The sequence below is a fragment of the Halichoeres trimaculatus genome, unplaced genomic scaffold, assembly GCF_033239565.1.
Source record: "Halichoeres trimaculatus isolate MK-OKI-2021-1 unplaced genomic scaffold, fHalTri1.1 fHalTri1_scaffold_14, whole genome shotgun sequence".
In the NCBI taxonomy this organism is placed as follows: domain Eukaryota; kingdom Metazoa; phylum Chordata; class Actinopteri; order Labriformes; family Labridae; genus Halichoeres; species Halichoeres trimaculatus.
The window spans coordinates 7,175,387-7,201,007 of record NW_027437192.1 but is presented as its reverse complement, the minus strand read 5'-3'; the positions used below and the strand labels follow the sequence as shown (position 1 = coordinate 7,201,007).

Sequence of the window (25,621 nt, the reverse complement as noted above, 5' to 3'; positions counted from 1 at the left end):
CTCCTCCAGGTTTCCGTGCTGCACATCAATAGCTCAGATGAAAACCAATGCATCACATTCATCAGCGGCACTTCTAAATATTCTCACAGCTTGTTAAAGAGGTGGAGCGCCCTCACTGAAATGAAAAATAAGAAATAAATTGCCGGCAGATCAGATTGAATTTTGGGCCTCTTTAGATCGGAGGCCATGCGATGTGTCCTAATGTGACAAGAGCCGGTGTGATGTGTGAAACATGTTTATGCAAATTTATGGAAATGCATCTTCGCCTTTTTCATACCTTCGCTGTAATGACGGTAAAATGAGCCAAGGAGAGGGATTTCCTCTGCGTCCTCGTCCCCACAGATCATCTGGTGAAGCATTACGAGGAGCCATCCACAAGTCAAAGCCAACACTCCGAGAAGCAGCCGCTCATTAAGAAAAATGTTTCTATATTTATGAAGTGGAATTTAAGGAGTCACAAATGTGGACAAAACTGTAGGGAGCGTGAGCAGTGTGATACATAAAGAGCGAATATTTATTAAACATTTAGTTCCTCTGAGTGCGATTCATTTGATCACAACAATGAAATGTTGGATGATGACATGATTTATTTATGATTACCCTGAAGAAACGTCACATCTAGTAAATGTTTGTTTTCATTATTTATGATTCAGATTAAATCATAATTTTTGTAACACTGAACACAGACGGCTGAGACACACACAAGCACATTATGTTGCATATTCATTTTGGAATGGTTGCACCTTTAAAGGTTTGATGAAGTCAAATCTAAAACAAGTCCGGATCAATCGTTATTGACCTTCAGCACAAACATGTGACTGGAGGTCAGGACGTAAAGTCTCTCATTGGTCGCTCTGAAGCCCAGGATTGGTTGGTTAGAGTCCAGGCTGGCCACCTGCTGTTTGGCGACCTGCCCTACCTGTCGGCCCTGCTTCCTGTTGAACAGGACGGTTTCCACCGGGGACGGCTGTCTGTAGATGAACGCTCTGCGGAGACACTCGCACAGGGAGGCATAGGAGAAGTTGGGAGCACAGGTTGCAAATTTTTTATCCCGTTTGGACGCCTGGACGTAGCCTGTGGAAGACAAACAAGTGAGAGGATGCTTGAAGTTAGTGTTTTGAATCAAACATACGATATTTAGTCTTCAGATCCAGTGTTTGGTTCATCAGAAACATGGCGTAGCAACATGAGTGGTTCAGCATCCTGTGAATGAGTCAGGCTGGTCACATAAAAACAAAAAGCTCAGGAGGAGATCCAGATAGCAAAGTTACAAACTCCTTGGGCAATGTGAAGTTTGGCACTAGCAGAAAAGATTTGACAACTAGAAAAGCACTAAGAGAGTGATCATATTGTGATTGTCACCAACACTTTAGTCCTACTTTAATGTTATACTCCCTTTCAGCAGACTGTCTGCTACAATTTGGTGTTAGTTGCAGGTTTGTATGTTGAGGGGCAGCTGTGGCTAAGTGGTAGAATATTCACTCTCAATTGGAGGGTTGTGGATCCCATTCCAGCTCCTGCAATCACATGTTGAAGTGTCCTTGAGCAAGACACTGAACCCCCGACAGTGGTGTGTGGATGGGTGACAATGTGGTAGATAAAACTGATGGTTTCCAATAGGATAAACCTCTACCATCGGTGTGTGAATGTGTTGTGGATGGGTAATGTAGACTAGCAGTCTAAAGTGTGCTTTGAGTGGTCTGAGAGACTGGAAAAAAGCTATATAAGTACTGGTCCATTACAATTTACGGTTATTTCTTACCTGACAGTATATGAATATATATATATATATATGAATATATATATATATATATATATATATATGAATATATATATATATATATATATATATATATATATATATATATATATATATGAATATATATATATATATATATATATATATATATATATATATATATATATATAAGAATAAATAAGAATACAATAATACGGATACTTAGGACAATTTCAATCAAAATGTAAACTATCTTATCTATGAAAACAAACTGTTTAGAAATTAGAGCGTCTTAGTAATATAATAAAAAAATAATAGTCCAGCTAAATGCCTCAAATAGAGAGCCACCTCTGTCTGAAGCAGACGACTCTCTATTTATGGCATTTAGCGAGTCAGTATTTTTTCTACATGTGTTTTGAGGTCTTATTCAGCAGCAATGTCCATGGATGAAAAATGAAGCAATAACGTGCCAAAAAAAATGGAGTAATTCAAGTTTTAGCCAAAAAAGAAAAAGCTAGACACAAGGAACCCAAGTTAGGTCAAGGTCATGGTCTGACCATTTATTTAAGAACAGGCTCAAGACTCACCTTTTTAGCTTTGTCTTTAGTTAGTATTTATTTATTTTTTTATATTTTTATTTATTTAATCAATTCTATTACATTTTTTTAATCAATTTTATTTATTTATTTTATATTTGTTTATTTTATTTATTCATGTATATATTTTATTAATTAATTAATTAATTTATTTATTTATTTTTAGTAGCCTAGGTTTCTTATTTTATGTTCATCTACCTTGACCATTTCTAGTCTTGTCTTATCCCTACTTTAGTCTTTACATGTTTGTATCTCTTTAGTATTTTTAGCTACCCCCATTGTTTCCTCTGGGGAGACCTCTTCCCTGGGAGTGGTAGTCAGCTGTGGGTGCAGGGTCCTGTCATACTGGTTCCTGGGCCCTGTTCTACGAAGCAAGTTCAGCCTAGCGAGATAGCCTTGAAGCTACCTCGCTGAACTGAGCGCGGTAGCCGGCGGTCTCGCTACACGGTTTTACGACGCTGGTTGTCAACCTCATAAGTGGATCCAGCTAGGCAATGAGCGCGTGCACGTAATAAGGCGGAGCCCACTGCATCTGACCAATCGCGAACATGGAGCAGTCTGGAGCGTCAGAGCAGGCGGAGAGAGAAGGACCGCATACTTCACACAGGAGGAGCAGGAGGTGATTATGAGGAAGTTTGACGAGGTGAAACATGTAATTGACGTTAAAAGCAACACCGTCGCCGCTGCTAAAGCACGGAAGGAGTGCTGGCAGAAAATTGCTGACAGTCTAAATGCGTAAGTGTAGTGGTGTAGTGCAAATAAAATCTTTTGTGCCATTATCATCCTGAAATAGCACTGTTCACCATGCACTTTTACTGTAACATGCAACAAACTAATTTATTTCTTAGATGAATTTATTCATTTGTTCATTCCTATCGTGTTTACATTTTTTGTGTGATATGTAGCCCACATGAGCCCTACATGAATTCCTGTCACAATTTTAATACGGGCGATAAAATATTGTCATGGAACAGAAGTGTTGGCATTGAAGATCTTATTACGGCAGTGAGAGTTCTTCATTCCCTTTAACTAGGCTACCTGTAGAAAGTGTCATATACTACCAACCCCTCCCTGGAAAACCGGTACCTTTCGTAAAGGTGGTAATCCCAAAAAGAGAGTGGGTCGGGCTCCGATGTCCACGGGATCCTCTAAGAACGGACAAGCCATTTTTTCGTGAGGGCTCATTGGTCAGTGGGCGGGGTTTTAATAGTCCGCGAGTTCAATCTGGAACCTAACCTGCCCCGGAGCAGGTTAGCCGTTCAGCGTACGTTGCCATGGAGACTCGCCTCGCTGAGGAGTGATCCCGTGTCGTAGAACAGGGAATCCGAAACCTATCCTCAAAGCTACCTCGCTAGGCAGTAATCCTGCTTCGTAGAACAGGGCCCTGGTGGAGGGTGGTGTCCACTATACCCCTACTGTGGGGCCTGTGCTCGAGCTCCTGTAGCTGTGGGCGGCTCTCTGCTCCTGGTGCAGAAGACAGCTCCTCTAATAATGCCTCCTCCATCGGTTCATTCTGCACTCCGCTTTATCAGCTTCATCTACATATGTGTGTCTGTGTGTGTGTATGTTGCTCTGGGTGAGTGTGTGTGCGACTGTTTACTGTGGGTTTCAGAGTTGGGTGGGCATGTTTGATTGTTTTTAACTGCACTGTAAAGCACTTTGTGTTATATCTTTTGTATGTATGAAAAGCGCTTTATAAAAAAAGTTTTGATTGATTTGATCATGAGGTTATATACACATATGGTGAAACCAGCCCTATCTCACAATGATAAAGAATCCTTAACAAAAAATCCTCGATCCAGACGGTGATTTGGATCACCTCCAAAGTTTAATCATTTCCTCCTTATCCTATTTTGAACATTTCCTGAAAATTTCATGAAGATCTGTTTGTTACTTTTTGAGTTATGTTGTTCACAGACAAACTCTCCTAAAAACATAACCATAAGATCAATAACTTAACAAACACTCATTCTCTTACTTTCTGCTAAGTTTATAAACACACATTCTTTCTCTCAGACCTCGATATTGAGGCATAAACATTAATCTTCAGCTCGTTTTCTTCAGACACAAACAGAGAAAGAGTCTGAAAGCATCACCAGGGATCCATCTGTGACTTTAAATGAGACGATGTATTCAAAAGATGTTGGCAGATGGTAAAACGCTGCTCTGTTGAGAAACAGACAAACGACAATGTTTGACTTGTGGATGTGAAAACTGTTTTTGATTACTTCCAGATGTCGTCATTTGGGGGCAGTTAATGAGAGGATGAAGTAAATGAAAAAGTTTGAGGCCGAAGGAAACATTATCCAGCTACCTTCCTCTACTTTTACTAACCAGGCGATTTTGAAAGCTGAATTATCCACTTTTAACACAGTTTCCACTCGTCTTTGAGTCCCTGAGGACAAACTCAGATTAAGTGGCGGTTAGCTGCCTCACTTCTCTGACGTCTGTCATCTCAAATGTTCTGTCATCTCTGCGCAGCAGCTCTGGAGGCTCAGCAGCTGTGACAGCAAACATAAACAAAGCTGAATCTGGGGAATGAATTATTTATCTCCTGATGTCATGATTCATCAAAAATGAAAATGAAGACTGGCTTTGTTAAAGAACCTAGCTCACATCTTCAAACCAGACTCACTCACAGAGATGTGTAATTTACCTTTAAGGGAAACGGTGGAGGTGTTGTCTACAGGGGGCAGTGTAAAGTTTTTATGTTGGTGATAAATCCTGTATTCACTGACTTTATTTACTTATAGCAGACATTCAAAGACATGTTTTAGTTCATGTTGCTTTTACTGTGCTGTGCACACTTTACAAATTGCCAAGTGTCTTCTATGAACAGATTAACTTGCCCCACAACATAAATTAGTATTTGACACGCTCTGACAATCAGTACAAAGTTTCTGCTGTAAGGATACTTTCAACAAGTCACAAGTGAAAAGTTTGAAGTAGGGCTGTCACATAAACGCATTAATTAGGTTTATTAATTACATCGCAAATTAACAGGTTATAAAAATCAAAGCACGATTAACTTGTTAGCTGCCAGCCATTTTAAGAGCCTCTTGAACGATTTTCAAAACCCAAATAATATTGTTTTTAATGACTTTGTATCAGTGGCGGCTGCTAGTCAGTCGAGGAGGGGAAGCTAATTTTTTTCCGGCCTACATCATAAATTTGTTTTTTTATTTAAAAGTAAATTTTACCCTCCATGTCAGCTTGTTAGCAGCTGGAGCTGCTACGTGAGACTTCGACAGGCTGTAAGTGTGAGTGACAGGGGGAGAAGCTCCACAGCTGTAGCTGTAGCTGCTTATTGGTGAAAAGAGAGAGAATCTTTAAACACAACGCTCGTTGTTTTTAAGAAAAGTAAACTCGCTGGGGATCAATAAATCCTCCAGATCAGTCCAGAACAAGTAAATGTAGAACTCAGAAGATGCTGGTGGAGGTTTATACTTCAAGATCACTGACTGCATCATTTCACTGTCAATCAAAAAGGGATTCGGCCTCAGACAGATCATCCAATCATCATGCAGAAGCCCAGCGTCCAGGCCAGCCCACTGCCTCATAGACCCCCAGAGATGCTGAGCGACTGATGGGCGGGACAAAGCCCAGCGTTTATCCAATAACCATCCAGTTTCCACAGTGGAAGAACCCACTCTACGCTTCCCCGCTGAAGTCAGAAGACACTCAGCGTCCGAATGTGTTAAAGCACTGAGACGCTGCGGGGATGAATGAGAAGGAGGTGGAGCCAGTTACCTGTGATAGGAGCTGATTCTGATCAAAAGATGAAGGAATTCTAGCGCATATTTTATCAATGAAATGTACACACAGCAGAACATATCACCACTTTTTAGGGGAAGCTGAGCTTCCCTTGCAGTCAAGCAATCGCCACTGCTATGTAGACCCTAATTCTACCAGGGAAGAATAAATTCTTTTCTTTTATGTCTCTCTTCCTGTTTTTGATCCAAAAAACAGACAAAACATACTTATTTTAGATAGCATTCATCTCAGGCGCTCCTCTCTATGATCTCCGTCGTCTTTTCTCACAATGGCACCGCTCTTTCTCTCTGAACTACTGTAACTCACTTGCAGCATCTCTCTTTGTCTCTGTCATCTCACATCTTCTCCTCATATCCATGCTGGGCTCTCATCCAAAGAGTGCACAGCTCTCACCCACAGTAGTTTACGAGCACCTCGCCTCTATATAGGTCAATGGCAGCCAACACGGACATTTTAATATTGGCCAGTTGAAAAAAAAAGTGGCTTTACAAATCTTCGCTTTTTCATGTATACATTTGATTAGTCATGCTCTACAATTCTGTAATTTGTCCTGGAATCCAAATTCTTTATTTGGGGATCTTAAACAGATATGAGATCAATTGCGATTATTAGATTAATTAATTACAAATCCTGTAATTAATCACATATGTTTTTTCAATTTTCTGACAGCACTAGCTTGAAACCTTTACTTTAGTTGTTCTTACCCAGCGCGTTGAACGTGGCGATGTGCTCCCACATGTTACTGGGCTGGTCAGGACGAGGCTGCCACACCAGAGCGTCCACATCATGTCTGAGGCAGAGACACGGCATGTCAGAGGGGTTCACGTCCACCGTGAACAGGTACTGATGGCTGCCCAGATTCACCTGCAGAGACATGGACACAGGAGGAAGGTGTGGGTGTGAATTAAAGTCATATAGATTCTGCCAGACGGCAAATTTCACAATGTGAAGAAATGATTAAGACACTTCTGTAACTCTTGGTGTCTTTTTCATATCTATTTTATTTTTCTGTTGTAAAAAATTCATACAGTCAGGTCAAAAAGTACCATCATCTTGAATTTTTTCGATGTAAGGTCTATCTTTTTCGTTATTTTTGCCAGATTTGTTTTTTGTTTTGTTTGTTTTTTATAATTCCTTCCTACCTTGACTCCTTTTTTTGTTTCATTCCTAACAAGCTCTTTTCTTTCAAACTTTTCTTTTTCTTTCCTTTTCTAAATTTCTCCCCAACCACCAATATGTATCTTTCCTCTTCATTTACCTTCTTTACCACTTTCTTTTATCACTTTCCATCTTGCTTCCAGGTAGGGATGCACAATATATTGGTATCATTAGCTGCGTTTCCTTTACACCTAGATTTACGCAAAACCTAAATATCGCAATAAAGAAACAATAATGGAAACACCACATGTTCGTAAAACCTTTCAAATTTTGATAAAAAGTTTTTACGCTCTCATGAGGTGGTTTTTCAGAAATGGAAACACCTTTTCTGCACGTTGTCATAACAACTCTCCTCCCTCACCTCGTCGTACGTGTCCACTGCCGCACAAACAGACTCCAGCATTCATAGTTTACCAGGTCTGCTCTTATTTATATGTTCAATGCAGATGTTAGTGTTTTTGACCGACACTTGTGAAGGCATCAGGACGGCTGTCTGAGGACGGAGATGATGATCTTCATTCAGTGTTTTGTTCCTGCCTGTTTTGAGTTGGTGTGATCACAGGTGAAAGTTTGACCAGTGAATAAAAACACTAATGTTCATGAATCAGCATCATCATGAGTGCAGCGTCTGGACGGATGTTATGTTTTACTTTAGTCAAGTTGTGCACAATTCTAGTCGTAATGGAAACACCAGCAAGGCGCAATTGTTCTTTATCGAAACTTCAAAAATATCACTTTTATTTTGCGAAAAAGTGTCATGGAAATGCAGCCACTATCTGTATCGGCCGATGTTGGTCTTTTTTTTTATATATCAGCATCAGCCGATTTGTAAAAGTGGGCCGATATTAACTTATTAGCTGTCGGCCATTTTCAGAGCATCTTGGACGATCTTTCAAGACCCAAATAATATTGTTTTCTATGACTATGTAAGCACCAAAACTACCCAAGAAGAGTAGACTCTCATTTTTTTTGTCTCTCTTCCTGTTTTTGATTCAAAAAACAGACAAAACATACTTTTTTTTGATCGTATTCATCTCAGGTGCTACATCCTTTGATCCTCTCCATGGTCGTCTTTTCACACGATTGCACCGCTCTTTCTCTTTGAACTACCTCAACACATCATCTCAGATTGTTTTTTTTTTGTTTTACCAATATTGATATCGATAAACATCGGTTATTGGCCATGACAGCAATATTAGTATCAAATATCAGTTTTTGTCCTTAACGCTCATTATTTTTCTTTTCTTTTATTTGTTTTCTTCTTGATTCATTTTCATCTTTACAGTTATCTGTACCGGATGCTTTCCTTCCTTTCTTCCATATTTCATTCTTTCCATTATTTGCTTCTTTGTTTCAGGTCTTACTACCTTCATCCACTCTTTGTTTACTTTTTTTCCCCTTAGAGTTTATCATACTTTATCTCTGACTGATTTAATGGGGAACAAAAAGTTTTCTGTGACATCAAAAAGTTGGATCGATTTCCTCTAGTTTTCTCTCAGGGGTTATGTGGTGTGTTGTGTCTAACTTTGTATTTTCTCCTGGTTTTATCCATTTTTTTATTCGATCTTAACATTTTCCACAGTATTAATGTCCTTGAATAAAGACAACTGTTTGTGTCAGCCTGAAATGTAGCGTGTACTAAACAGGTGAAAAGCTGCACTTGAAGCCCTCCCATCGCTTTCTCTCTGATGTGTGATCCTGTGTGATATAACACTCGTTCAGTCTGACTCCATTTGTTTCTGAATATAATGTGTTTTCAATAAATAATAATGTGACATAATCGCTCCTTGACATCCAACTCTTCGCACTGATCCCTCGCTCCGAGTCGACCAACATCCTGTTAATCCAACAGCCGGTGAGTCTGGGAGGCTGTCAGCCTGTCCTCCCATCTCAACACGCACTCGACAGGCATTGAAAAATCAGCATAAAGCAGCTTGTATGTTGGTGGCTGATGGCTGCGTAAAATGACAGGCTGCTGAGCAAGCCATCAGTCCTTTACTCCTCCACTCCACTCCACTTCAGAGCTCATTTCTGGACGCTTACGTTTGATTTGACGCAGCAGTGGATGATTACTCGAGCTGGTCTGTGAGCACATGACTGTGAAGGATGTCGATGGTCATTTGGGGACGAAACAAGAAACAAGAACTTGTCACTTACAGTCACAGATGTTAAGACGAAATGAAATCTTCTCATTCTTTCAGGAGATTTAACACAAAGATTTAGACACAGCTTCTCGCTCAGATGCTCGTTTGGGTTGAAATACTGCAGCATCAGTCATTACAAACTCAACCCACCTTCATTAAAAGTTGCATGACACAGACAAATAACACCTTACTCTCAAACCCACCTGGTTTTTGTTTCCTCTCTGAAGGTCGGGACTTTTTCAAACTCAAAAGTGTAATTACTGTATGACTAAAATACTGTTCCACCACTAAAGCCTGAGTCATTTGAAGCCAAACTTTCTCCTCTGAGAGTCTGCAGCTTTAGTAATAGCCAAAGTCCATAAAAGGAAAAATCCAATCCTGTGGTTTTATGTCTCATTATTTTCCAGCAACACCTTCTCCAGCGGCTCCTGGCCGACCTTCTCCTGTCATGAACCGCAGGATTTTCAGGTTTTACCTTCAGACCTCTGTGATATGATATTTCTTTAGCCAAACTAAGATGAAAACATAAAAGTTTTCATTCTGCTACAGTCCGTTCAGAAAGCTCTTTCTGAATGAGGAGGATTCAACAGTCAGTAGCGGAACAAAAGACCAGATTAACCTCTCAAATCCAGAGAAAAGGGCTCACGCTAATACTCGTGTTAGCTGTGAAACCAAGATAAGATTTTTTTAAAACAGCGAGACATACGGAAAAAAGAAGGGTGAGTGAACTTTTAAAGACCAAAGGCTTTAAATAAAAGGTGAAGATGACCTGTTCAACTGATACTGCGACGCACTGAGTGCACGTTTCTAATGCCTCAAAGAAGAAAAGACAGGAAGAGGTGAATGTGTCCCGACATTTGACCCATTTAAGACTCTCCAGTTATGTTAGAAACTTATTCCATTATTTTGTAAAGCCTTCATCACCAAACTTCCCCAGTCAATAAAAGAGGAATACACAACCAGTAAAAATATAACAAGAAAGAAGAATAAGACAAAGAAGGCAGTGGTGAAAAAGAAAACAGGACAATGAGGAAAATGATTAGGGAATAAGGACACACTGAGAAAGAAGGTCACAGATAAGAGAAACAAAACAAAGAGAAAACAAGATAAGACCAGAAACTCAACTCGAAGGAAGAGAACAAACATGAGGACAACAAGAAAGAAAACAACAACGATATGGAAAGACAAAATGAAGAGGAAGTAAACGGACAAAGGGGTCTAACTGTGAGGTAGAGAATGAAGAGGAAAGAGAAAAACCAGGAGGAAAACAATAAAGAAGGGAAGATTACACCAAGAGGAAGAAGACAACAAGGAAGAAAGATACAACATGAGCAAAAAAAAGGACACCATGAGGATGACATAAGAGGACAGAAGGACACCACAAGAAGGAAAGAAGACACATCAACAAAGAAGAGAATGAGGAAGGACCAAGTAAGAGACAAGGACACAATGAAGAAGATGAAGGATACAAGTGACACAACAAGAAACAAAACAAAAACACATTGAGGAGGAAGAGGATAAACAAGGGGACATCAAGGAGAGAAGAGAAGTGCACTGCAAAGAAATGAAACCTTATCAAGTTTTTTGTCTTATTTAGTAGAAATGTCTTTTAAGATTTGAAATGAGCCAGAATTGCTTAAAACAAGTAAAAAAAAAATCTGCAAATGGAAAAAGAGAAAGTTATTTGTATCAAGACATTTTTCTAGTTTCAAGCAAATTTTCAAGCAAATTGTTCTTGTTTCATTGGCAATTTTCTTTTACTTGTTACAAGCCATTCAGACCTCATTTGTTGTCTTTAAATAACTTGAAACAAGACATTTTTCTGGACTGACCAATTAAATGTGGCTCATATCAAGAATAACGAGACGATTTTCACTTAAAATACGACAAAAACACTTGATAAGATTTGTTTCTGTGAGGACAAATAAAGGAAAGACTAACAAGATGGATGGTGAGGATAAGGAAGAAGGGAACAAGGAAGACGGTAAAAAAAATTGAGAAAGATAAAGAAGATGAAAGAGAAAACTAAGAGGAAGACAAAGAAAGAGATAAAGACGAAGAAGGACAAAATGAGGAAGACAATATGAAAGAAGGACATAAGGAAGGAGACTGAGTAAGAAAAAGACAATGAGGTAGATTGACACAAAGAGGGGAAAAAAACAAAAAGGAGAATGGACGCAACTTGTAAGAAGGCTAAAAGGAAGAAGAACACAGTTAGGAAGGAGGGGAAGAGGAAGAAGGACACAAGAAGGAAGAAGACAACAATAAAAGATACAAAAGTGCAAAAGAAAAAGAACAAAAACACGATGAGGAGGCAGAGACTGAAGGAGAGGACACATTATTTTTCTGACCTTTAGACTGGCTGTTTATTGGGACTTTAATTTCTGTTTAACCTTAAGAGAAATTAGCTTCTCCTGAAGACCTCGAGCTGAAACATTATTGATTTCTGTGCTTTCTCTTCTAATGACATTCTATAAATATACAGACAAAATCTCACCCATGGCCCCAAAATACAAGACTGCTTCTCCAAACATCAACAAACTAATTACTCACATAACTTTTTAACCATCAATGAAGTGAGTGTTTATCAAAGAAAATCTATTTTTAAAACTTTTCTGACTCATCTTCTATAAAAAGCTTTAAAAGCAAAGCCAGCGGTAAGAAAAGCGAACAGATGTACAGATACCCTCCTTTGTGAAGGTTTCACAGATATGGTCAGAGGATATGACTCAAATCCTCCCTCTGAGGAACGCACATCAAAACCTTTCTTATCCTTTTTCAACGGGGATCAGGAGCACAGAGAAACACGTCAACAAAGGTCTCAAATTAAACCGAGGTGACACTATTTTAACCTGAAAAGCTCCATAATAAAGGTCAGCCTGCTTCCTCACGGAGAGCTGAGGCATTACGGCGACACAGTGAGGGAAGAATGGAAAGGTAAAGCCTCCTGGAGGAAATACAGATAAACTACTGTCCACACGCTCACATGTCCACACACACGAGGAACAGACAGACTCATCTGTCCTTCTCAAAGCACACGGGACGAGACGGAGAACAATCCAGCTCACTTAAAGCAGCACAGTCTGCAGAGTGAATGGAGGCAGTGACACTGAAGGGTTTGTTTAAAGCAGCCAAACACTGGGCCTTACATTCATACTCACTGTTTTTCTTTCATCACACCATGAAAGGCTTCAATTCAAACTGTTTGAGGAGAATCTTCAACCATAAACATGGAAATCATTATGAGAGAATAAAACAGAAAAACTGAAAGAGAGGGATCAGTGATGGATGCTGGCTAATGTTTACTGATGAAAAGAGCTTTTAAAAACTGTTTGAGGCTGTATTCTGTTTGAGGATAGGAGAAACATTCGCTTATGCTCATTATTCTGTTTCTGAATGCAGGAATAAGGCTGCAGCAGTTGCTTCTCTTTGTCTCTCAGTTTTTTGAGTTGACTCTTTTTGATATACGTAGAAATAAAGGCTTAAAAATAGAAAAACATTAAAAACATGAAACACTTTGTTTTGATGTAAAACTGTGATGTGATACAGGTTTTTCACTCTGTGGGGTCCAACCTATTCAGCGTTGATTGAAGTGACACCTGTGCTCAGGGTCTGTGGTGTTTTTCTGGGACTAAGACTTCAATTCCCATGAACACTTTCACCAGGGATGGGTATTGATTAGATTTTATTAATACCAATGCCCTTAAAGGTTCTGCTTACCAATTTCTCCAGTGCATTTTCTGTGCGCAAAAAAGTAGCTTTACAGTTTCTCTGTCAGCAACATTTTTGTGAGTTCATAAGTAATTAAATATGAACTGGATCTGAATATCTCTGGACAATGAGTTAAAGTAAGAAAAAAAAAAAGAAAATGTCCCAAAACGTTGATGTACTGTTCTGTTACATGTTATTGACTGAAGTTGGCCATCTAGTGTCTGAAAGTGGTTATAGTAATGCTTTAAGTTGTTTGGAACCTTGCCATAGGTATGAAGTCAGCCATGAGCCCGCACATAACTTTTCTCCTGTCTTCAGCCCTTTGCACACCAGATGCATATTTTTTTAACAAATATTTTGCACTCTTTTTATTTTTTTTTCCAACCTACTGTTTTTTAATGCAAGCTTTCACGCCAGCGACGTTCTTTCACTGAGCAAAATTGCAGCTTTTATATCTACAGACCCGAGGTTGATTTTTCCAAAGTTTTGCTTGCAATGTGTTTGTGTTCATGTTCCAGCATCCGGTTCTGTGCAACAAAGGACATAAAAGCTACAAAAACAATGATTACAAAGAAGAGAATAGCTGCAGAGATTGAATATGACGCCTCCAATTTTTTTGCAATTTCGTGCCGCTTATTCGCACCGCAGTTGGTGTGCAAAGGCCTTTCCTGTTTGGGAAACTTTTGCTTGTCAGAATTTTGACATTTGAAGCTGTCAGTATTGTCTACAAAGGGTGACTGTGATATATGTAGCTGATGAAAGCTAACTGCTAGCTATATGTTAGCATCAAGCTAGCGCTATGTTTTCTTCTTTTTTTTGTCTTTTTTCTTAAGCTGCGTTTCCACCAAGCAGTACGGGTCGGTTCAGTACGGTTTGGGACGGTTTGGGACAGTTAAGTCTGATCCCGTTTGCGTTTCCACAGCAAACTGTACCCTCTCGTGGTGGGCGGCGTGTAAGCCGCATGCCGGAAGCCGCAGCTGGTAAACAATAGCGCGACGCCGTAGCAGCTTACCCCGCTATTAAATCCAACAAAGAAGAAAACGCGACACAGTAAACAAAGAGCACGGATGGAAGACATGCAGCATTTCGTCCTCTCTGTGATTTTCATGTAACTCTCTGTTACAAAGTGCAATCAAGCTTCGTTTCAGAGAAGTCTGTGTGCCGCCAGGAGAAATGCAGCCGCTGTCGGGGTGAGTGACGATTCTTTTGACCAATCAACGGTCTGCAGTGTGTTGCTCCACCTCCCGAGAGCGGATCGGTTCAGTCTGGCACCCATACGAAAGGGTCCCAAAAAAGTGGGACAGCTCGTCTTGGTTTTTAGGGATCCGTCCCGGGATGAGTGTGTGGAAACGCCGCTAAAAGCGCACCGTACCGAGACGAACCGACCCGGACTGCTTGGTGGAAACGCGGCTTTAGTAAATAAGGAGATGTATAAGGTGTTTAATGTATTGCTTAGGAGGGAATCAGAGTTTTCTTGGGAAACTGTTCTATTTGCTAAGCTAAGCTAGCTCAGGCAGAATAGCTGATGTAACATCAGGCGTAATGTAAAGAATAAATCAATCATTAAGGCTAATGATGTGGATATATCGAACTATTGCTAATTGATTCTTAATAGGAAGTGGTTTCTAATGCCCATCTTTCATTTGTACCCACTGCTGTATAGACGTGACTCTTTCTAAAGTGTGTGTTTTTTTTGGAAAGCAGATCTTCTTTTTAACACTACTGTTCTTTGTTTCCAGCATACAAAGGGACAAAGTAGTGTTTATTTTTAGTTAAATGTGTTATTTGCAGTTTGTAGCGTAGTAACTACCAAGATATATTCAGTGTTACTAACAGCCTGGCTCTCTACATATGAACATTATCACAAACAGCTTAACCCATGTTTTAGCCCGTGTTCTATCCCTCTCCTGTTTCGCTTTCTTCTGCTCTTCTGGGACTTTTGGTTTATGTGCCACAAATTAATTGAAAGTCATAAAAAAGGATTCTCAATTTAAAAAGAGAAAATATCTGAGAACTTTTTCGAGGTTATCTTCGAGTGTTTGAAGCTTTCTCTGCTACGCTGATGATATCAATTATAAGTGGATTAAGCTCAGATATTCTCTGATTATGATGACAAACAAGGCCTCATTTGATGCAAAGCCCTTTTTTAATCAGGTGGACTGACTCATACCTTTGGACATGAGTCAATAAATCCACGTCTTCCTCCACACAGAAATCAAAGAGCAGATTTCTGACTCAGCTCTGACCAGCACAACAAACAGAAACCTGGAGACGACAGCATGACGGGGAGAAAACATGACTCCACACCCCGTTGAACACCTCAGCCACTGGAGGAAAGCCACAGCTTTTCAATTAAAGCACTAATCCTGCCAGGTGAGATAGCGTACCCCGTCAAATGTATCCCCTAGACGAGCATTTATAAAAATAGACGTGAGCGACTAAGGGTCAGCTTGTTGTCATTCCAATCACGAGAAGCAGTGATGGAAATGAAGGAGGTGTGCATGTTCCTTCTCTGCAGGGCCTTTGTGGAGCTCTCTGGTCAAGTGGCTTGTTAAGGGCGGGACCTGGCTGGCTCACCGGGGGAATAGCTGAATAAAATCGTGCTCTCAGAGCAGCGGCGGTGAGCATCAGATAGCCAACAGGGCACTTGAGGGAAATGAAGGATGGAAGGAGGCGACGCAAACGGCTGCAAACATGAAATAATAGGACCGGGGCTTGAAGAAGAATTGCAGGGTGAAAGTGTTTACCAGGGGAGGAAAGCGGAGTTACTCACCACCTGAGTGGGCTTCAGGGATCCTCCGTCAAAGTGTGTGAGGCTGAAGCTGTCTTCTGGGAACCCATCACAGTCCTCCAGCTCCTGAGAGTTACACGCGGGCTTGCCTCTGTCAGGGTTTCCATTCTGGTGTCAAAAAAAGGGACAGGAAACAAGACAGAGGCTGCGGTTACACTTGTTTTGCATTAATTAACATGTAAAAAGGCTTGATTTGCACTGAGGGCCTCAAGTGGGCCCAGATGGTACTAATGAGAGGTTAGACCGGGAGAGGACGAAGCTAAAACCGCTACCAAACAGGAGAGTGACGTGAGAGGATGCGAACGAGACGTCAGGCAGAAGAGGGCTCAGAGCAGCTGGAGAGGAAGAGGACGGGATGAGAGGAGGGGAGCTAAAGATGGAGGACTTAAATAGAAAAGGCATGGGAGGTCACGGTGAGACCTCCAGAGCAAACAAACCCAAAGCAATCATTCATGAAATGTCTGAGTGATGTTTTCTAACACTTACTGCTGATTGATTTAAGAGCACAGGGAATCAAGAAGACACTCAACAAAAAGCCACAGTGCTGAGAGGATATCAATCGTAAAGAATAAACTGTCAGAGAGTTTTTTAATTACCTTTAAGTATCTGAGTGTACCAAACCATCAAAGCACTGTTTTACGTCAGTTCACCCAAAATACTTTTACCACTACAATGATTTATTTAGCTGGCATCTTGTTTTTTTTTTTTCATTCGTTATCAAACAGAACTAAACCAGAAAAAAACAGCAGAGTTATCATGGCCAAACTTACACCATCCAAACCTTTGCTGTGGCTAAAGACAGCCTCAACAAAATATGAATAAAAGTGTTCCCAGACATGTAGAGTTTTTGAGCTGCTTTAAAATGTTTCACTTCAGTACCGTCTGAAGTAAGATGCCATTATACACATTTATTTAAAGGAGAAAAAAAAGACACATTTATCTAGATCAATGTTTTTACTTGTATTTGTAAACTATGTGAGTGTTTCCTAACAGGTTCGAGATGAATTTCATGACAAAATGACGTGGCTCTATTGAAGCCCTTGCCCATGGAAAAGCAAGTGAGTTGCTGACACAAACAAAAAATAAAGTCTCTGAAAACCAAAATCTGCTCCGGTGTCAGGAGATTCTGCACAATCTGTAAATATATACGTGCTAGTCCTTTAATAAACTTTTCCCCATAGAGATTTCAAAGAAGTTCTGTTATATATTAGTTTCATATTTTATATTATTATGATACTCCATTATTTGAACAACTTTGGAGACTCAGCATATTTAAAAGGTTTCTGGGTTTCGTTTGTGGAGTGGAATTTGAATACCCATAAAATTAATGCAATTTCTACAAAGTCATCATCATGTCATTATGTGCTATATGCCAAAATACAGATCCATGATAATGAGAGTTTGAGGTAATTTTTCCAATAAATAAAAAAAAGGAAGTCTGAAAAATTAACCATCTAATCCAGCTAATTAATGTAAACAATTGTCTTGTCAGCAAACGTGCTGGAGTAAATGGACTGTGGATGCTGTTAGCAGATTAAACTGATTTGGACATCTATTCACATTACATTGTGCAGGATACTAAAATACACTGTACCACTGACTTTTGTTACTTTGTACCTGGGTTATTTTTCTGGCATTGAAAATAAGAATGATTATTACTTGATTAAAATCTTATTTACAGCTGGAAGAAAAGCAATAACACGAAGCTGGCTCAAACCTGAGCCCAACAGCCGCGCTCAGTGAATAAACATTGTTTATCACCATAGACAGAATGACTTTTGCTCTGAGACTTAAAGGAGCTGAATTTCAAGAAAAAATGGACAAAATGGATTGTGAACAATATCTCAATGAACATGTTCTGACTCAATCTGCCTCCTTTATGTATTTAAGTATTTGTTGCTGTCTCCAATCTTTGAAAATGCTTTCTGTTTTGTTTAATTTTTCACAAATTCTTAATTTATACACTAAACCAGCACTAATCTGCCTCCTGGGTTCAGTCCGTAGGGTCTTGGTTTGGTGATCAGAGGGTTGCTGGTTCAAGCCCAAATGTAGACCAAGATTAAGAATTGGGCTGATAGCGGGGGGGTGTTGGCTTACATTTCCGAGCACTGACGGGTGCCCTTGAGCAAGGCCCAAAAATCACTTTATAGAGTCTTTTAGTGAAATTTGTGGGTCTTTGGCTTTCCTCCCAGCCCACAAAATGTGAGATTTAATGGCAAAACCTGTACTTAGTAGTGCTTGTGAATGTAAAATCCTGACCTAAAATGAGCTGTTTGGATTTTGGGGATTTGCCGACGTCAGCGAAGTCTGACCTGATTGGTCCTGATACCCCTGAACCACTCCCCGCCCTGCTGCTGGTCCAGGAGCCATCACTGCTTAATTTTTCGGCTGTAAACAGCCACATAGTTCCATGCACAAGCTTCCCATCCCGGAAGATGACCAGACTAAGTGGCTAGAGTTCATTTATCAAGGAAATGTGCCAGCTACACTCAGTAAAACTGTGCATGTGTGTGCTTGTCACTTCACGGCTGACTGCTTTTCCAACTTTGGACAGTATAACAGAGGGCTAGAGAATAGACTGGTCCTGAATCCAGGCGCATTACAAACCATCAGCCAACAAACCTGGGACCCTGGAAATGTGAGTATTTTAAATGCTGTGTGCTGTGGAGCAGATGTAAGAGCTTTTCCTCAGTGTCCCCCCTGTCTCTGTGTTAGCTTCAGGATGCTAACTTTAGCTGTGGTTAGCCTGTTGTTTTAGCCTGTAATGTTATGGTAAACAAGCTTCGCTGTTTTCTAAACATTGTGCACTTGGAGCTCGTGGCGCCGCTCTCAGTGACGTGGAAGAGCAGGGTGGTATCAGCGGTGGCTCATTTACATATGAAGGCCACGCCCACTAAATCAGAGCGTTCTGAACAGAGGGGCTATGAGAGCCTGGAGACAATGCTGCTGTGCTTGATTTATTGGCTTTTTGGACCAAAACATGTTACTACCATTTCATGAAGACATCAATGATCCATATTAAACTGCAGAAAAGGAGCAGAATATGGGACCTCCAAATAACTGCTGATATAGACGCCTTAAAAAAAAAAAAAAAGGAACTCTAAAAAATGATGGAGTCGCACAAATCCAGGTGAGTTGTAAAATAGAAAGTGATAAAGTTCTCAGGAAATATCCAGACACTACATCAGAGACATCTGCTGCTGTAGAAGATGGACAAAGTTCAAAGCAGATAAAAACAAAAGGACTCACTTCATCATGATTTGGAGGCAAATAAAGGTCATTTTCAGATCTGTCAGGTGTTCTCACAGTTTTGGGCACCGCTGTACTTTGCAGGTGAGTACAGGTTTTCAAGATTTACAGGTGATTGTAACAGAATTCAACTCTTACTTCCCATCAACCATTACATTAGCAGCATGTTTGTAAAGAAAGAGCCTACCATGTCTTCAGAGGTGAGGTGAGTCATCCTCTCGTGAATGAGCGCAGCCTGCTCGTCGCTCATCACGTACTCTCCCCTTCTGTCTCCCATCACAAGCTCCGCCCACATCGGCCCCTCACCGCGCTTCTGCAGGCTCACCTCCAGGCTGCAAATACACACATACAACAAGCACAATGAGTCGTATGCAGTCGTCTAAAGAAACGGTTCATCCGTTAGCAAAATGACACCTGAAAAAAAAAGACACCTGAAATAAAGCTGAACCTTCGCTATAAATAACCAGCACAACCACTTCACATCACGTGTTTCAGCTCTGTCTTTGTATGTATGAAACCTACACACCTGATCCTGTGTCACTGAAAGGCGAACTCACAGCAAGGCCACGTGAGCCTGTTCATTATCTCTCCACATTTCACCAAATAGAAATGAAAATCTGTTTCTGTGGTTTTGAGAATAAACTTGAATAAATCTGAATAAAATCAGATGAATTCCCTTTTCCTTGTTGAACAGATTTTTCTCATGTGAGCCTCAGCGCAAAAAGAAATAAAATTCATCAATCCATGCCGTTTCTCTGGCATTAGATGATCTCTTGAATGCATTTGTCCACTGAATAAGGCTGAATGTGTGATAGAGGGAATGTTGTAAACACTCTCAGCTGGGTATCACAAAAGCTGTTGGAGCCATGAGAGGTGAAGGCTATAAAATACACAATAGTGGCACAAACTAGTAAACAAAGCTCTCAGAGTTTTTTCAAGAATTTTAAATCCAAAAGTATCAAAAAAAAATAATAATTTGGAAGGATTTGTTCTAATTCTTGTAAAAGGTCTCATTTCATCTCATACAGTAAAGTTAAAAATTTGCACTCAATCACTCAGTCAATGAGAATCCTCAATTAAAAGAAAAGGACTCAAACTAAAAACTAATAACTAATAACTCTGAAAACAGTAAAAAAAAAATGTTTTTTTTTATTTCATAAAAGTAGACTGTCACCTTTTTATTTTGCTGCTTGAAACAGTTCATCACCTTTTTCTACATCAAAACTGACTTCTATATTAAAGCCTCTGTGAGGAACTTTTTGGCGTTTTTTTCCACAGATGTTGATTTAGCGCCCCCTGTGGACAAAGTGTGGATCTAACTTCTTGCCATTTAGAAAAAAAAAAACTCAAATAGAAATCTGTAGTTTGTCAAAACTGGGGTATTGTACTGATTCAGGAAAAAATTCTCAGTAAGCAGCGGACCAGTCTACCTAACTTATATTTTCCCACAATGCACTGCACTAATGTTCTTCTTACCCTGTTTTATTTACATACATGGCAGGTGTCAGTTTTTTGGTGCGTTGAGTAGGGGTGGGACGATTTCTCAACATGCCAATAATTCATCGTCCCAACCTACGTGAAACATTCATCAAATTGCGGGAGCTGAATATCTGCGATTTGGTTAAATTAATACCACTGTAAAAACTTTTCCCCGCCAATAAGACTTTCCGCATCGCGCCAATGACTGAAATGAGGGGCACATGAGCGGCAGTCGACTGACCAAGTAAGGAAGTTGACAGCTGCTACTGACTATGGCTGAACCATTTTGGAAAATAATCTAATTAGGATTATTTTGGACCAGAATTGCGACGGCAATTTAGCATGCAGTTTTGTGCATTCTTCATAAAACACATGCAATAAATCATTCTACAGTATGACCAACACGACAAAGGATATTGTCAACATATGAACAATTCTTTCCTGGGTAAAAAAAGGTAGCCAAATAATATTTTCAAATCACCTCTACAATCAGATGTGAGAAACATTTCTACGAGGTATATCAATTTTTTTAAAGTTTGACCACAGCCCATGTGGAATGACTGGACAGCTGGATATTTTTACCCATACTGCAGCCAGTCACCAGGGGGAGCAGCTTTTGTGGTGACCTCGCCATAACCAAGCTAGATGGCGTCCATTTTTCTACTTGAGTAAAAACAGGACTGATTACTGACTAAATGTCTGTTTTGCACCAACAGGTAGAGACAATAGTCAGCAAATCGTTTGTTCACCAAATCCTTAATTAGGCGGGGCAAACCCATGTGGCGCGAACACAGGTAATAAATTAAAGCAGTCGGTCACCTTTGACCCATCTCTGCTGCAACGTGACTCACTGTACACACGCTGCAGCTTTCGTCAAAGAACGTAAACATGTGCCTTTCATGCATTCACTCTGAATGCTCAAAGCCATACATCTACGTCTAACATGAGAAGAAATGAAGGAGACACAAAGGATATCTTGGTTCAACAGCAGCAGCAAGGTGCTCAGCTGTTTGAAGAAGCACTGATTGGTGTGGAAAAAACGGCGAGTTACACAAACAATCGAGATAAGGTGCAGTCTGATTGTAGACAACCATTTTTATAAAACAAATCTCAACATCTATTTTAAATTTTTTTATCTCCCGAAAAGAAAAAAATGTTCTTGATAGCTAAAACAAACATACCCAAACATAATCAGATATTAGATAATAAAACAGCTGGAGCACATTAAATAATGTGAGATGATGGAAAAAGGTGTCAAAAAAAAAAAAAAAAAAAAAGTAAACACTCAATTTTATATTCCAGATCGTCCTTCCGGTGATATTTTTATTCTACACTGAAGGGACACAGATGTTCACACACTCACACACACACACACACACACACACACACACACACACACACACACACACACACACACACACACACCTAGAGACCTTGAAACGTACCAAGAATGGTCAGAAAGGGAACAAACAGGCTATGTAACATGTTTTCACCCTGAGCAGAGCATTGGAGGACCAGTATTGAAGAAAGAGGAAGCAGAGATAAAGAGCTGATGGAGACACTGATGAAAGGTCTTAAAGTGGGAGGGATATGACTCAACTCAGACTGGATCAAAAGATCCGCTGCTTATGAAAAGTACTCGTCTCCCTCAGCCTTTTTCCGGCTTTATTGTTTTGTAACACTGAATCACAGAGGGTGTTATTAAGAAGGAAAAGAGCAGGTACTCTCTTTCACACTCAGAACAACATCTCCGCCTGATTCAGGTTTTAACAGCCACTCACTGTCGTATCTGCTCCAGCTGTGCAATCTGCGGCAGAGACCTCCACCGGGGCTAATTATCCAGCGCTGCACACTACCTGCATCACCCATTCGTCATCGGGATACATTCTAAGAGCTATAAGAGCTTTCTGACGATATGGTCGCTCTGAGCTGAAGCACCATATTCTCAGTTGAGCATGTGTCGTAAATTCTGAATCACAGGTATTCATTTTAAACTTGTGTAAAGACATAAAAATAATATCAAATCCTCATGAGGATTTACGACAAAACATAACATGAAAAAAATACCAACTTATGCTGCATTCTGCCAATTACAAACACCTAAAAAACCAAATGCTTAGGAAATAAATAACAGGCCTCTGCTTCCTCTTGTTGAATCAAAGTGAAGCCCAACTGTCCAAAGTTGTAAGCAACTTAGTAAGAATAAGCTCTTAATATATATTCTAGTTTGACCAAGAAAAATGTTTGCACAGAACCAAATGTTTTTATTTCTTTGTAAAAGTTCCTCCCAGAATTTTGTGATGCTGCAGAAGTCTGTGTTCTTCTCCGGTTCTGAATCTCAAACTGATTTACTTCTTTTACCTCTGGGACTGATGTGTTCCTGTGTTATTTAAAGTTTTTTTTATGTTATTGTGAACACTTACTGCTACTTAATGGTAAAAAGAGAACAGCTTTCCTACAAACGCCATCTGACAGTACATTACATTTCAATCACAGGAATGGCAAAAAAAAACAGTTTTTAGAAACTGTTAGGAAACATTAAAGATTTGATTTTTCTTTTTGAATGTTTTTCGAAAGTCATCCCTCATCCCTTTCCTACAGTTGATCAGATTTTTGTGTCCGTCTGAAGCTGACTCATGCGGTTAAAGAGAGTTCAATGACTCTGTGGGGAGTATGTAGTGGAGTAAATCAGTCAGGTATTAATAATTACACAAGTTACCTCTTTACGTCGAAAAATCCAGAATTTGACTCACATTCCTCCAGAAATCCTAGCTTAATTATTGTTGCTTATTGACGTTTTGTCATTTCTTAAATTGGAGTAGATAAGTCCAACAGTGAAAGGCAGTTCTAACAATTTTTTTAAAGAAATTAAACAATTTTCTTAATATCGTATTATTTTATATCTATCTATCCTTTTTGGTGAAATTTAATTAACTTTTCGTTTGCTTTTTCCTACATTATTTCCAAATACTTTTTACACTACGGTAACCACTCTATTTAGAACAATGTATCTGATTATTTACAGAGGGAAAGTGATTTATTATATTTTTCTTGAAATGCAGAGACAATGTTCATTGTTTTGTTAGGAAAAAAATGGCATTGTACATTTTAAATTTTTATCATTACATTTTGCTCTGATTGTGTCACAAATGAAAAGATGGGGGGAGCAAGAGAGAGAGAGAGAGAGAAGAGAGGTTAAAAAAGAAATATCCAGAATTCAAAATAAATCCACCAGAAGCCCTTGCGTGGTTTGCATTTTCAACTTAATTATGTGGCTTTTTCTTTTACTATCAGTACAAGTATATGCCCCTACTGAGCTCAAATTGGAGAAGATAAGCCAAACAGTGAAATGCAGATCTTGAATTTTTTTTTTTTTTTTAATTGAATCAATTTTTTATTATTTTATTACCCCCCTTGTATCCCTTTTTATTCTTTTGTTGAAATTAAATTCATTTTTTTTGTTATCACATCATTTCAAATTCCTTTTTACCTAATTGGTAACTTCTCTATTTAGAACATTGTATCTGATTATTTTACATAGAGTATTCATTTATCATTTTTTAAATGCGGAGACAATGTCCATTCATTTTTATTTTGTTACAAAAAAAACTGTCATTGTGTATTTTGCTCTGATTGTGTCCCCAAATGAAAAGTCGTGGGAAAAAAAAAATTAAAAAAAGAGATACTCATAATTCAACATAAATCCAGCTGAAGCCCTTGACTGGTTTGTGTTCAAGTGTTTGCCCTTGCCGATAGGAAAGCTGGAGAAGGACAGGGAATTTAGGAAGCAGATATTCAGGGAAAACAAGCAGCAAAAATGGACAGAAGTTGGACCAATAACCACTTTGATTAAGACAAAAGCCATGTTTACGAGGCACAGGCTGAAGCCTCATGTATACTCTTGCATTGACCCCACACTGCAGTGGCCTACACAGTCATCAGTTCTACATACTTCTGCATAGATGTGTCCATGTTGCTCTGCAATACTCCAAAACACATGAGGATAGAGTCATCTTGTCATGTGTTTCTGGTCCATCTATGTTTTTCTTTTTACTCTTACACGATTTGAACGCATTATGTTAAATTGAGGCTGAAGAATGTTGTAGTTTATCATTCAGCAGCTTCATCAAGGAAGGATCGAAAGGAGGGGTCAGAGGAAATTGCTTTTGTCTCCACGAGTGGACTGCACAGTTCCCTTTCTGCCTCTTCTTCAGCATGGTGATTAGTTTTTAAAGTTTCTCTCCAGGATCTCCTCCCCCCCGCTGAGAGCAGCCACAGCGAGGCCCTGGAGTCTGTCCCAGTCTCCCTGAACGGGAGGAGATGACTCTTTTCATTGGTGTGATGATGATTTGACATCACACCATTGAAAAGTCTCTGTGAATCGCTGGAGGTCAGGCTCATTTTCAGAGCAATTTGACTTGAGAGCTCCTGTGAGGACACAGCAACCAGGGTCACAGGTACATACAATATATTGGCAATTTAAAAAAAGGGGTTCTGTTTCTCAGTGAGAAAAATAAATACTCGGCTCACAGCTTGAGATTTAGTCTATGGGGAAAGAGAAAAATAAACATTGCCTCATAAAAGGGAGGTGCATCATTTTCTTGGGCCAGAAAAAAAAAATCTGGATTTCATTGCTGTTTTCTTGGCCATTTCAACTTGTTTTAAGAGTATTCTTCTATACAGCTTCACAATAACACTTCCTTAATACGAGAACACAAGTCTGAAAAAAATGATGGGACTAATGAAATTTACTCCATAAATGACACAAGGGAAATAAATTTAATATGTGTTAATATGTGTGCTCATTTGAACACGTTTCCAACGTGACATGACTGTTTGACATAAATCTGATGAGAGATCCAGTCTCCTGACGTGCGTCTCTTTTTCATAACTCCTGGATAATGGGCATGAAAACTGGACAAGCAGAGCAAGAAAGAAATGATACTTTGAATTTTAAACTGTTTTAAAATTTAGCAATGCA

At 39.6% G+C, this 25,621-nt stretch overlaps 1 protein-coding gene across 1 annotated transcript in view; it reads right to left on the bottom strand.

Moving 5' to 3' along the window:
* Positions 1–513: 513 nt before the first annotated feature.
* The window catches only part of nudcd1 (NudC domain containing 1), a 48,591-nt gene continuing 23,483 nt past the window's right edge, over positions 514–25,621 (bottom strand). The window contains exons 7-10 of the mRNA XM_074686048.1: positions 19,349–19,493; positions 15,895–16,020; positions 6,813–6,972; positions 514–1,074 (exon numbers count right to left, since the gene is read on the bottom strand). Coding sequence (XP_074542149.1) covers positions 785–1,074; positions 6,813–6,972; positions 15,895–16,020; positions 19,349–19,493 — 721 coding nt within the window. The 3' untranslated portion in view covers positions 514–784. The remainder of the gene's footprint in view (positions 1,075–6,812; positions 6,973–15,894; positions 16,021–19,348; positions 19,494–25,621) is intronic.